We start from the raw sequence: 14,319 nt of genomic DNA, 5'->3' as shown, positions 1-14,319 counted from the left end.
CCGGGAAAGCCCGTGCCATTTGATTTGACCAATGAGCGCACGCGGTGCTGGTGTCAGCCATTGGATGGTAGCACATGGTAACACATTCCAAGAGTATATAATGTTTATGTTAATATCTAGGTGAGATGTCAGATACCGTACCGACTACCGTAATCCTCATATTTTTAAATGTTTTATTGAACAAACACAGGGGCAACTAAAACCATTTATTATAAAAATATTTTAAATATGATTTACATTATATATTATAAATATAAATATCATTACTATATATTAGAAATATTTTTGTAAAGGAACAATATACAAAATACTAAAGGAGATCACAATAAAAATACGTAACATATAATGTTTTGATATAAATTGTTATATTATTTAAATTAAGAACAACAAAAAAACTATGATAAGATTTACACATTTTAAAGGAATTATATTTAATGGTGGTTTGTTAAATGATTTAAATTTTATATCAAATTATTTTTTAATCAATATTTTTTATTGTTTTTATATAGATTAAGGCGAATGTTTAAAGAAATATACAATATTTTAGTAATAAAAAATTATACCCACTTCTGGTTTTTTAATCAAAATGGTGACCCTTTTTTAATTATGTATTAGTCTCAAGCCACTTGATACGTTTTAAATTGAATGATTATTTATTTACAAATCCGTTCAACGTAATTGCTTTGAATACGGAATTAAAGGCTGTCAATCAGCCTGAATAAACGAATGTTAATTTCACTCAACAGTTCATTCGTTCAATAAAAATGGCGGGAATCGTTGTTAAATTTGTTTTCATTGCGGCGTTTATGATTCCGTTAGTATTTTTAATATACATACTTTATAAATAGATTAGTTAGAAAACTAAAAATCCTGAACGTACCTGGGCCCTGGGAATCCGTAATGGTTTTTGATTTTCTGACTCACTAAAACCCCTTGTGATCGTTCTCTTCGGCACAGATTGCAGTGGATCGTTCCAACATACCGCAACCGTTGGGTATATCATCTCTGTTCGTAGCTTGGCGATGCTCACTTCAGAAAAAAAAAACATAAATAATAAAAAATATTATTTTATACAGATCATTAAAAGTTATAGAAGTAGTATTCCTTGCTAAAATGTGGATCATAAAAGACTCTATCTAAATTATATCAACGAATTAAAACAGATCAGATTATAAAATTAAGCTTCTAAAGAATCATATCATGTATTTGGAATCATCAAAAAAATATATAATAGTTTTTTTTTATTTTTAGAATTCAAGCAGACTTAGGTCCATTGTTGAATGAATTAAAAGTACGAAAAGACCTACAGTTCATACTAATAGATTTGTTGAATGGTTTGGTCAGGAAAGATGGCGTAACTTGTCTGGTTATTATAACTGACGCGGTGTATTTAAACGTATTCGAAGGAACTTATTTTAAAAGAACTTTTGCTGTTCCAATTGTTATGGTATGCAAAATAATTTTTATTATTACTATTTAATATAAATGAGTTTTTATTCAATAACGATGTCTTCCTGAATGGTACTTTGCATTCCGTTATTCTCAAGTGCGCGGGACACATGGTGAGGAAGTGTGTGCGCTTATGTGCACTCATGATTCTTTCACTTTAATAATTCGATGATTTCCGAGACAGGACACAAAAACGCGATTTTCCTGAGATTATTTAATGAGTTTTAGATCGAGAAAATACCAATACAGATCCAGGAACTGTACCTAATGCTTTTGCCGTCCCATCGAATTATGAGGGAATAGAGTGCCCCTGTCGTTGCACATACAATTGTGCACTATAATATTTGCGTATTTGACTGGTCTCCCTTGAGATTTGAAATCGGTGACGACGACATAACCTGCGCCTAATAAAATGTCTCATAATTCATAATTTTTCTTATAGATCGTTGTTGAGGAATACGAAGATTTACTATCTCCTAATTACGATACTTTAGAAGCTTTACGGCAGGCGAGGACAGATGGGTGCAATATGTATACTATTATTATGGCTAATGGTTTTCAAGTGACGGGACTTTTAAGATTTGGAGATAGGTTAAAGCTATTCATATATTTATACTTATATATAATTTATAAGCATGAGGTACATGGCTCGAATCCATTTGTTCTCTGCTGTATTTTCTGCTTGCCGCGGCATTTTTTTTATAAAAAAAATAATATCTTCAATATTTTTTTAGGCACAGAATACTAGATACGAGAGCCAAATATATAATTCTTCATGATGTAAGACTATTTCACAGCAGCTTACATTACATTTGGAAACGAATCGTGAATGTCGTGTTTCTGAAATATCATAGAAGAGTTATCGGTAAAGCTAAAAATAAGGCCTGGTTCGACCTTTCGACAGTTCCTTTCCCAAATCCCATCAAAGGCATATTTATATCAAGACGAGTTGATACATGGAGTGGACAATTCCATTATAATAGAGATCTCTTCGCGGATAAAACTGGAAATCTTAACGGTGAAATTTTAAATGTTGTTTATTTTGATCATCTACCATCAGTTGTGGTGATGAAGTTGAATGGTACGAACAAGGTGGGCGGTGTTGAAATTGAAGTAAGTATTATGTTTGTATTTATAATTAGTACCTATTGTTTCATGTAAGAGAAACAAAAAAGGGCATTTTTTATTCCGTAAGTCCAATATAGCTGAGCTTCAGATTAAGGTATAATTTCAAGCACTAAGGCAGAGATAGGCTGTCGCCCAGTGCGGCTCCGAACTCTGATTTTACCTACTAGCGAAGATGTGAAAATTGATCAAGTTAACACAGTATATATATGTAATTTAATTTATCAATCTTTGGGGGAGGCCTATGTCCAGCAGTGGACGTCCTTCGGCTGAGAGATGAGATGAATCAATGATTTGATTGATGATAATGACTTTTCTCCCATTGTATGGTTTCCATTTCAATACTTTATCTATAAGTTATTCGTTGTAATCTTTGTTAATATTAAAAAGGAGAAAGTTACTCTGTTACCTCTTCGCGCTTAAAACACTGACCTGTTTAAGATGAAATTTGGTATGGAGATAGTTTGAGTCCCTGGGAAGGATACAGGCTACTTTTTTAATGCCGTCGTTGGGGTAAAATGGCGTGTGATGGTTTGTGTGCTATAGGTAAAGCTATATAAATTTCGAACGGACAAAGCCGCAGGTTCGACTAGTTTAAATACTTTATTATTTCCTCGGCAAAGACAAAATTGCCACAGTTTCGCTTTTTTACATTCACGTAGAGAAAATACCATTTAATCCTTTATTACCAAAATCATAATAATTTAACAGATTCTTAACACACTCGCCAAGAAAATGAACTTTGTGCACAATTTGTATGAACCAATGGATTCTTATATTCATAAATGGGGTCAGAAGAACAATAACGGCTCGTATTCCGGTCTTCTCGGCGAAGTGGTGAGCGGCAAAGCTGATTTAGCTCTCGGAAATTTACAATACACACCTTATCATTTGAAATTATTAGATTTGAGCAACCCTTACACATCTCAGTGTTGGACTTTCTTAACTCCAGAGGCTTTGTCGGACAACTCTTGGAAAACGCTAATTCTACCATTTAAGTAAGTATGAAGACAGTTCTATTAAAACATTTTTGTGTCTGTAATCAATAAAATACTATTAAATGTAAATAAAAGACACTAAATAACTGGGCAAAGAACTCTTCTATTTAGTAGGTTTGAAGTATTCTTAGCACGAAGTTAATGTGGCCGAATTTTATTTTACACACGCAGTTTTACGATCCCAGTGATCACAAAATGTCTTATAACATTTTTAGGCGGCTATCTTCAGTAAAGAATCACGTTTTAAGTCAACTAAGCCTTCGCGTTTCAATATTGATTTGTTTAGCTAGAATTGTACAATTGTTGAATTGTGATAATTGAGACTGAATCATCTGTCATATTTAATACTTAGGCTATTGATAATCAATTAATTTGCAAAATTTCAACTATCAAAGTTGAATATCGAACCCCAAATACTCTTGAACTATTTGAAAAGTACCTAGTATTCGAAGTCCGACGTGTGTAAGTTCGCAAAGCTTAGAAGTAACAGAGACAAGTCGCAACACAACATTCGTTCGTTGACGATTCCTAGCAAGATGCAAAATGTTCAAACATACCTTGTGCTTGAATTTGTTTATGTCGTGTAACAGAGGGCGTCCACAATAATTTATGTTTATATTTTTGCAGTCTGTATATGTGGATCGCTGTTTTATTAGTTTTGTTAGTAACTGGATCTATATTTTACGGCCTAGCCAATTATTACATAAATCTTTTGAATTACAAGCCATTAAATAACAAATATAAGGCAAATGAAAAAAATTATAACTGTAAGTATTAAAATATTTTAATAACAATATTGTAATTTTTTTCATCGTAGTTTTATGACTTGACGGAAATACTCTGAGGTCAGTTGAGTGCAAATCAATATTTACGTTACAGATGCAAAACCCGTCGGGCTATATTTGTTCGGCGAAATAACAAACAGCATTCTCTACACGTATGGAATGTTACTCGTCGTATCTCTACCTAAGTTGCCAACTGGTTGGTCAATCCGCCTTTTAACTGGATGGTATTGGCTCTATTGCATTCTATTAGTCGTATCGTATAGAGCGAGTATGACCGCTATTCTTGCCAATCCTGCACCACGGGTTACCATTGATACATTGAAAGAATTAGTCAATAGCAAAATAGCATGCGGTGGCTGGGGGCTCCAAACGAAACGATTCTTCGAAGGATCGCTAGACGAAATGGGACAAAAAATCTCCGAAAGATTCGAAAACGTTGAGAATCCCGAGAAAGCCGCCGAGAAAATAGCGAAAGGCGTTTACGCTTACTACGACAGCTCAGATTACCTCAAATATTTGAGCGTAAAAAGAAAAATCAGTATGAATAACTCAATATCCATAGACGTTACACAGGACAAAGGAGACAGGAACCTGCATATAATGTCAGATTGTGTCGTAAACATACCGATATCCATCGGTTTTCACAAAAACTCACCACTGAAACCATTAGCCGATGTTTATATCCAAAGAATCATAGAAGTCGGTCTCGTAGAGAAATGGCTTAGTGACGTCATGTATAAAATACAGTCAATGGACACGAAGGAAGAGGAAATCAAAGCATTAATCAATTTGAAGAAATTATACTGTGCTTTTTTAGCACTTGCTATTGGTTACACATTGAGCTTTTTATGTCTACTCAGTGAATTTGTTCACTGGAACTTCATTGTCAAGAAGGATCCGAGTTTTGATAAATATGCCATAGACATTTATTACATGAACAAAAAAAACAAGCTGTAGAATTGTAGTATTATTTATTAAAATTATTTACAATCCGCCCTGATCATATGAAAATAAATATTTCAGTCATTCTAATAATTGACTATCATGATGACATTAGACAACATTATATTTTATTATTAAATGTAACAAATTAAATTTTCAACATACTACATTATTGAAGTATAAAAATTTAATTGAATCCTACTACACATTAAGGGTATTAAATTAATTCTGTTTAAATCAGTCATTATTTTTTTGTAAAGATTAAATGTAACTATTGAAATACTAAAAATTATCTATTACAATAATTAAAACTTATAACATTGGCAATTATTTTAGTTTTAATCTATAATTCGGCATAATTCATAAGTCACTAATTGATACAAATATATTTAAACACATACTAAAGTAAATTATGTAATAATTGGACAATATTTGATAGCAAACTAGTCACCATTTGGAAATAAATCTCATAAAAATACTGTTTTCTAAATCATTTTTGTTCAGTATTACAAATAGGAGGATGCACACCTTCAGGAGCATTTTCTATAATCCATGGATGCTGTAGAACATGAGTTAGGGGTAACCTTTGTTCAGGATTAATAACTAATAATTTCCCCATTAAGTCTTTTGCCTTCTCGGAAACAAAGTCAGGATATTTAATTATTACATACCGTATCTTTCTGTATGTTTGATGGGAGTCCTTCGCATCAAATGGAGGCAAGCCTACAAGTAACTCATAACATAAAACTCCAAGGCTCCATATATCAACAGCGTAGGTATGAGGTTTGCCCTCAATCATCTCAGGAGATAAATAATCTAAGGTACCACATAAAGTCATACGTCTTGAAGATGGTGAATGAACAGACCATCCAAAATCAGCTATTTTCAGCTCAAAGTTGTGACCGATCAACAAATTTTCCGGTTTAACATCTCTATGAATTACTTTCTTTGTGTGACAATAGATCAAAGCCTTTGTTAAGTCGCGCACGTAAATTGCTGCTGTCTTCTCATCGAAACGCCCGCGTTCCTTAAGCAATTTATAAAGCGCACCGTGTTTTGCATATTCCAATATTAAATATATCCTTTTTTCGTCGTGAAAATAACCATACATACGTAATATGTTTGGATGCCTTAGTCTACATTGTATTTCAACCTCGCGTCTGACCTGGTGTTCAATTTCCGAATCTAGGATCTGACTCTTAAAAAGCACTTTCAGTGCTACTACGTAGTGTGATTCTTTTTCTCTCGCTAAGTACACATTGCCAAATTTACCTTTCCCGAGCGGGCGTCCTAAGTCAAAATCAGTCAGTGCCCATTGTTTTTTTTTCTCATTTTGGTTGGGTTTCGGTTTTCCTGGCTGCTCCTTGTTATTACTGAGAACTGGACGGTTAACAGGTATTGTTGGTACTTTAAAGCTATCAGCTGGTATTTTTTGTGTATTTGAAGAGCACGCACAATTTGATCGTCCAACTGCTGGAGGTCGATTTTCTTTGCAATCACATTTTGGAATATTCATTGCGATTATATTATGCTAACAAAAACAATATCCACAATACTTTTTACCTTTTCGTTTAAGATAATCAAGTTTAGGTTCACTTATGAAATTGAATATTGAAATTTCAAATAACGTATTCTACTGACAAAAGAAATTATTATTGCCATGTTAGTTTGTTAGTACAAAAACTTGGGTCAAACAAATAAATCAATTGTATAATGATTTACATTTTAAGCAATGATTTTAAATTATTTCAGAATTCTTAAAAAAATAATTTCAGCTCTTTCGATTCATTATAATTATAGATTATAGATATGTACAAGTAATTAATCAATGAAATTTTTCTATGTTAGCAATTATTACTATTGTCAATCTTAGCAACTGCCAGCTGTTTGGTTGACACATGTCAGTTAGACAGGATCAAGTCAAGAATTTTTGGATATTAAAAAACATGTTAACATATTAAATAATTTTATTTTAGAAAAATAATAAATATTATTAAGAAAGGTAAAGATTTTATAATGTAGTACGAATTTTTTTTTGAAAATTGTTTTTGTGTATGATTAAAATACAACGAACTAAAAAAGTATTTATCCCATTTTTAGTGTATTACACTAAAAAGTATAATATAAAGGAAAAAAAAGGTAAAACCATAAATTATATTTAATGAAGATCTTGTGGCGATGCTGTTAATATAATTTGTTTAACTTGGCCAGACATAATAGTTTGAGGTTATATTCAAAGTAGTCTGGTATAAAATATAAATGACACAAAAACAAAGTCACATTTGCATTTATAATATTAGTTAACATTTCCTTTGTAATATCCTATGTAATATAGTATTATTATTTTTTAACCGACTTCATAAAAGGAGGAGGCTCTCAATTCAACTGTATTTATTTTTTTGCAATAATAAGATGTATTTGAAACTTTAAAGTACATCAATTATTTTCAGGATCTCATTAAGCTTAACAATGTCTGATGATGCAGAGCAACAGGCTGAAGAGATAGAAGTTCTTAAATCAATTTATGAAGGAGATGAAAATTTTAAACAAGTTGATGCAAAATCTTACCAGTACAAGGTGGCATAGTTTTTGTTTATATTCTTCTGATCTGAAATAACTACGGACATTTATTCAATTATGCTGTGCCGAATACAATTTCTCCTGACTAAGTTATCTGCAGAAACCACACTGAGTTATTTTATATTTAATTCCTTTTAAGAACTCTATTTGAAAATGCTGGAACTTAACTACTTACACAATATTTTTGTTTCTCCATGTCAAAATAATTTGTTTTGTAACACTTTCAGAACCTAATTTGGACTGCCCCTCAAAATTTCCCTTTAATTGTTCTGAACATTGTTTTGAATCTGTGACCTTTTAATCTGCAGCCATACGAATAAGTCACTTATCTATTGTGGCAGTTATAACTTTATTGCTACTAAACATAAATTATGTTAAAATATGTTATAAACTTCTTTTTAATTATATGTCTTTCAATTTCAGTATATAGAGGGAGATAAGTCGTTCATATTAGAAATATTATGGGGACCCACATATCCCACAGAGAAGCCAAGTTTTAATTTAGAAATATTTTATAATCAAAGTTTGTGAGTACAGCTTTAAAGATTTATAGATTTTGTAATTTTTTGTTCTACTGACCAATTGTGTCAGCAGCCATTATTAAGAGAGATTGCTAAATGGAGCAAGATATGTGGGCACAAGTCTGTGCAAAAATACAGGTGCACTCTTACTCAGTGACTGTTACAGTAGGATATTACTCACTTATTCTCATAAATGAGAGGATGGCAAATATAACATAATTAAAAAAATATCAAGACTAACAGCTTGAATTTGAAATCATGGAATTTTAACTCATTGATGCTCATTATTAAATGGCCTTGATGGTAGGCTTTTGTGCAAGCAAATTTCAGATAATATATTAAAATTATAGATCAAATTGCAAAAGATACAGTTTTGAAAATTATTTTAAAATTTTAATCTTTGCTGTTTTTTTCTAATGTGTTAAATTTATTCTTTTAATCTTGTCAAGTAAAAAATATTCTTTTATCAATTTGCTTGAAGGTTATATATTTCCTTATATGATTTTCTACAATAATATCATATGGTATTCTGATTTATCTGTTCAATATCAGGAAAATAATCCATCCATTTCTTATAAAGTGCTGCTTGTCAAATGAATATTTTATTCATTTAACAAGCAGCACTTTATTTTAGATTGATAAAACATTAGTTTCAGAATAACTCAGCTTAGGGTTAAGCACAGATTCTTGTTATCATAAAAGCTTGCTTGTTTAGTTTGAAAACATCATTAAAAATATTTACTATAAATTAGCAAAACATTTACTTCAATGAATAAAGTAATTGATTACTTCATATTTCCAGATTACCTTCGGTAAAAGATAAAATACTTTCTATAGTAAATGCAGAAGCTGATCAATGGGTGGGATGTGCAATGACTTATACCTTGTTTGAATGTCTCAAAGAAAAGGTTTCAGAAATCTTAGCTGAACAAATGGAGGAGGCTGTTGTTGCGAGAGTCGAAAAAATTGCTATTACAGAACAGGTAGGTATTCATTATTATATATAAAAGTAAAGTAACATTCAGTATGATACTACTTCTGGACAAAATTTTGTTGAATACACAAAAAAATCATCCAAAACATGCAGATTAACAGATAAACACATATTAGAATCACAATAACTTAGTGAGACTTGTCTGGTTATAAACCCACATCTCAGCTTAAGATTCTCATCATCTCGGCTTAAACCTTTTCTTTAAAAAAGAAAGGAGCCGTTAGCCGAGCAGTGGGACATTTACAGGCTTAACTTTATTTATTCACGTATATAATAAATAAATAAAATTAATTTCATTAATTGTGGCAACCCTATTTCGCTTTCAGACTGAATCAAAGAAACCTGAGAAAAAGGAACAGATGAGTAAAGCACAGAAACGTCGGGCGTGGGACCGCGCGGAGATCGGGCGCGCGGGCGAGCGGCCGCGCGGCTGGGACTGGGTCGACATCGTCAAACACCTCTCGCAGGCGCCCCACCAGCCCTCTTGACACTGAATACACTGTATACTCGTGGTTGATATATCATTTCCGACTATAAATGACATACGATCGAACTATTGGTTGCCTGCGATCTGTATAAATACAAGATCTTAAATTAAAATAAATAAAGCCTTCAAACGTTTAATAAACTTTTTTTTCATATTTTTTTGTTACGTGATATTTCATATGGCAATATCTATAATACCTATATTTAGTATGACCTTAAAAAAGGCTGCAAAAGACTTGTCTCCGGAGCCTAAAATAAATAAAAAAGTAAATTATATAATAATGATTCATTTTATTTCATTATCAAATAATTATTTGTTATGTATTACATAATATGAATATAGGTACTGGGTTACCTGAGTGATTATTGTTATTAATAAAATAGATTAACTGCCGATTTATCAGATAAAACATTTACTATATGTATATTTATATAAAGCCATTATATAACGCTAATGCATGGTAAGGTTACATAAATGCCTGAAGTTATTCGTACTTATTGCAATTCAGATTCATGGTTTTGTTTTGAAATTAGAACATTTTTTTTTTAAATTCCTATTCAATATTAAATAGCAAAATTTATAAGGTTAATTTTTTTTTTTTAATAAACAGTAATTCTTGAATAGATTGATAATTATTTACGGTAAATTCTTATAACAATATTTATTGGTTACGGCTGTTCTAATAAAATTTTCGCGAAGCTTTCATCAATGCCAATGAATAAATGCTTACAAGCGTTACTTTTTTCTTACGTTATTGTAATCTTTAAATGTTTATTTATATAATATATTTATAATAAACGCTGTTTATTATTTATTTTACCCAATGTATCCATTATAATATAAACATAACTTTTATTATAAATTATAGTGCAATATCTTAATTTCTTAAGTACCTTTTGTTTATTCAAAAATTAAATTATAAAGTTATGGGTATACGGATGATTACCTATTTGAATTGGTCACATAGTAATTCTCATTGAGTAAATTCTCATCCTTTTGATTGGTTAGATAAAGTTTCCGTATCAAGTATTTAACAAATACTCGTGTTTATGTAGTTACGAGGCCAAATGTTTGAATATTTTTTTTTAATGTTAAGAATTTAATAAAAGCAAAATCTGTTCAGTACTGCAATATTCAACTTTTGAAGCTCTGTCTAATGCAGATTACTCTAAATAGTTTTTATTATATTTAAAAATTTCTCAACAGTAGTATCATAAGGTTCTTTTATATTTTTGAATTATAATATATACATCAAAATAGGTTTAATTTTATGTATGAACTTCTTTTAACGTTGTCAAAAAATAATAATCTATTTTAACCTAAAATTATTATAAATTTTACTTATACATTAATACAAACTAATTGGATAAAAGGAAAAAAAAAACCTAAAATGATTTATACGAAACAAGAATGGTATACGCCAGCTGAAGTAGCACTTCACAATAAAGCTACTGATTGCTGGGTTTCCGTCAATGGCGTGGTCCGGAACCTCACCTCTTGGCTGAAGGAACAGTTTAGGATCTGCAACTGCATTAAAACTTGTTCGTGTCCAGCTAAATCCTGGTTTTGCGAAGACACGTGTGTGGAGCACTGTAATTGCTTCAAACGAGGATTCTCATATTGTGATGGAAAAAGAGTACCTAAATAGTTTTTTCAAAAATGTATTTTAGACTTAAGCAATTTTCTCTAGCAGGTTTGCCCGATGCTCAAAAGAAGTAAAAATCACCCGGTATAGTGTTTAGAGCATACTGCATGCCTTTTTATACGAGTCGCCTGTGAAATAAAAAAAATATCGCTCTTCGAATACAATAGTGCTCAAAAAGTGCTGCTGGGACACTGATTCCGAAGCGTATCAGGGATGTTTATGGAAGCGCGCGGCAACTGTTTCCAAGCAACGCTGCGTAACCACTGCGTTCTTTGGTATACAGGTTGGGCTGTCAGCGCTAGTAGTATCCACGCAATTATAGCAAGATGGTATAGACTGAACGTATATGAATCGTTGCTGCAGGATTCATATACAAGTAAAATATATATAGCTATTTATTCTTTAAATTATTGTAACATAGCTTAAAATATTTTTCAGTTGGCAATGGCTGTATTAGCATACGCTGGAAAAGATTTAAGCCACTGGTTTAATGGTAATAATTGGGCACATTTTACGCATCCGCTTGTGGGATCAATTACGCCTTACCATCGACACGGTCCAGGTAACGAGCAACCAGTAGTGCCCTCTACGCGCTGGCGTCCGATCACGAACCCTTGGTGGTTGGACGAGAACAATGTAGTGGGAAAAGTAACGGAGAGGACCAGGCCAATTAGGATAACTAATAGTTTAACTGGTATTCAATTAAAACTTGATTATATATTTTTTGGTAATAGCTAATAAGTAATTTTGATTGAATATGGCCGTTTCCGAACATGACGGAAATTCTTAACAAAAACTACAAAACAGCACAGTTATAATAGTGTACAAATGTGTGCGCCAACACAGGTACATTCTCTATTCTCTTACTGTCATAATCTGATGGGATGATGATACATAATCATAGAGATAAGGAAACTAGCAGTCTGTAGATGTCCCACTGCTGGTTTCCTCTCCTCTCTGCTGTCCCTTTTGAGGAAAAGATTTGGAGCTGCGTGATGAAATACACGCTGCTCCAATGCGGGATGGCGGATCACAATCGGCTTCACATGATCTCCAAAATTTACGATACCAACTTCTGGGTTGCTACATTTCTTGAAAGAATTACTTTTATTTTTTATTGGCCCTGTCTAGGATTAGAGCAAGGACATAAATTCTCTTTAGTATTTAAATGATAAATAACGGAACTGGTTACAGTTAATCAAGAAGTAAACTATTTTTAAGTTTATAACAATCCGTATCATGAGTTTAACCTCTGATTTTTGCCTTCACGTCAGGTTCCAGCGTGACCTTAGAAGTTTGCTCCGAGGAGACAATATATCAGATAATGATGCGTTACCTACCTCACAATTATCATATGCTCTCATACACTTGGAGATATCTTGGTAGAGGACTTGACTACAATAAAACTCTCGCAGAAAATGGTATTCCTGACGAAAGAGATCTATTCAGTGAGGTCTCATTACCAGAGAACATTCATATTCCTGATATCTTGCTGTTTTATAACGACGATTTAACTGAAGGTGGGTTTTGTTTTTTGATGCGCTATAGAGCATATATGACTTTAATAGCCCATAAAATTTATTTTCGGCTGATAAAGTTCTTCTCTTTTCGGTTAGTTGATATGAATAGAAAAATAATATCACGATAATGGAGACCTGCTTGGAAAAAGCTCCTCTTTTGTTAATCTACATTAATATGTAGTTAATACTAATTTGAAATGGTGGTAAAGTAAAACCGTTTAACCGTCAGGAAATTTGTTATGAAATTAAGATTACATTATAAATACATAAATATTAATAAATTAATACATTCTCTCAATGTTGTCCTTCATCCATTAACCATTAATTCTGTTTGTGATGAAACGTTGGTGAATTGTTCTGCGTAAGTCCATTAAGGCCTCCTTCAATATAAACTTTTTATGTAGACCATGATTCTGATCATGCGAGGCCGAGTCAAAGCTGCTTATTCCTCCACTGACCACAAAAACCTTGACTAAAATTTTATAAGATATAGAATGTACTTCATTTTATATATAGAGCAAAATATTTGAAAATGTTTTCAGATGCACCAAGATCTGTGTGCTTCTGTCGTCATATAGGCTGTGTTTTCAACGAATGTCAAGAAAAACATGAAGTTTTTTCGCCTAATATGCAAGTAATAAAAAAACAATGCGGCCGGTGATTGTTCAAAAATTTTTATTTTTAGAAACAATAATGAACTGAATATATGTTAACCTTTTTCACTCTTTATTTAATCAAAGTAAAAATATTTTTATTGCATACATTTTTATTTTAATAATGTTCTTTTTAAATATTCCTGTTTTTATATATAATGCATTAATAAATATTTTTAAATACCGGTGTTGTACTTGATTGCAAAATCAACGGTAAAGTTCGTGACGATACAAGCGCGTATCGTCGTACGGATAATTTAACATTTATTATGTATCTAACATAATATTCTCACGACTGTTCAAATATATTCAATTTAATTGTGACAATCTAATAGAAGAAAATATATACGCGTTTGTTTCGCTTTATATTGCAATGTTCTCAGAATTGTTTTTGTATTTTTCACAAGAGTCTAAAGAATGTCTATACAAGAGATTGGAAGTATATTAAGTATTTAAGAGGCGAATACTTGGGAAAAAGTTACACAGAATAAATTAAAAATCATTTAACATTATTATGCACCGATGTCGGGTGAAAGCTTGTTTACGATTTTTTTTTATTCAGACATGCAAGTTGCCTAGCCTTAGCTTAAACTAGTAAATAGAATCAACATTTGTAAATC

At 31.9% G+C, this 14,319-nt stretch overlaps 4 protein-coding genes across 4 annotated transcripts; 3 read left to right on the top strand and 1 right to left on the bottom strand.

The window, feature by feature from the left end:
• Positions 1 to 764: 764 nt before the first annotated feature.
• On the top strand, positions 765 to 5,353 carry LOC113396261 (glutamate receptor ionotropic, kainate glr-3). Its single transcript, XM_026634136.2, has 7 exons — positions 765 to 814; positions 1,252 to 1,447; positions 1,892 to 2,040; positions 2,184 to 2,562; positions 3,286 to 3,572; positions 4,200 to 4,339; positions 4,452 to 5,353. The coding sequence occupies exons 1-7, from the start codon at positions 765 to 767 to the stop codon at positions 5,312 to 5,314; spliced, it is 2,064 nt and encodes a 687-aa protein (XP_026489921.2). The 3' UTR covers positions 5,315 to 5,353.
• Positions 5,354 to 5,531: 178 nt separating this feature from the next.
• On the bottom strand, positions 5,532 to 6,930 carry LOC113396318 (uncharacterized). Its single transcript, XM_026634218.2, has one exon. It carries the CDS (start codon positions 6,813 to 6,815, stop codon positions 5,790 to 5,792), a length of 1,026 nt encoding a protein of 341 aa, XP_026490003.2. The 5' UTR covers positions 6,816 to 6,930; the 3' UTR covers positions 5,532 to 5,789.
• Positions 6,931 to 7,176: 246 nt separating this feature from the next.
• On the top strand, positions 7,177 to 10,021 carry LOC113396266 (RWD domain-containing protein 4). Its single transcript, XM_026634140.2, has 5 exons — positions 7,177 to 7,301; positions 7,750 to 7,876; positions 8,303 to 8,406; positions 9,203 to 9,383; positions 9,721 to 10,021. The coding sequence occupies exons 2-5, from the start codon at positions 7,769 to 7,771 to the stop codon at positions 9,880 to 9,882; spliced, it is 555 nt and encodes a 184-aa protein (XP_026489925.1). The 5' UTR covers positions 7,177 to 7,301; positions 7,750 to 7,768; the 3' UTR covers positions 9,883 to 10,021.
• Positions 10,022 to 11,252: 1,231 nt separating this feature from the next.
• Positions 11,253 to 13,844, top strand: LOC113396262 (cytochrome b5 domain-containing protein 1). Its single transcript, XM_064215630.1, has 4 exons — positions 11,253 to 11,517; positions 11,965 to 12,220; positions 12,801 to 13,046; positions 13,589 to 13,844. Exons 1-4 carry the CDS (start codon positions 11,272 to 11,274, stop codon positions 13,705 to 13,707), a joined length of 867 nt encoding a protein of 288 aa, XP_064071700.1. The 5' UTR covers positions 11,253 to 11,271; the 3' UTR covers positions 13,708 to 13,844.
• Positions 13,845 to 14,319: the final 475 nt, after the last annotated feature.

This window comes from Vanessa tameamea, chromosome 8, assembly GCF_037043105.1.
Source record: "Vanessa tameamea isolate UH-Manoa-2023 chromosome 8, ilVanTame1 primary haplotype, whole genome shotgun sequence".
Taxonomy (NCBI): Eukaryota; Metazoa; Arthropoda; class Insecta; order Lepidoptera; family Nymphalidae; genus Vanessa; species Vanessa tameamea.
The sequence above is the reverse complement of the archived record's forward strand: the minus strand, read 5'-3'. Positions and strand labels throughout refer to the sequence as shown.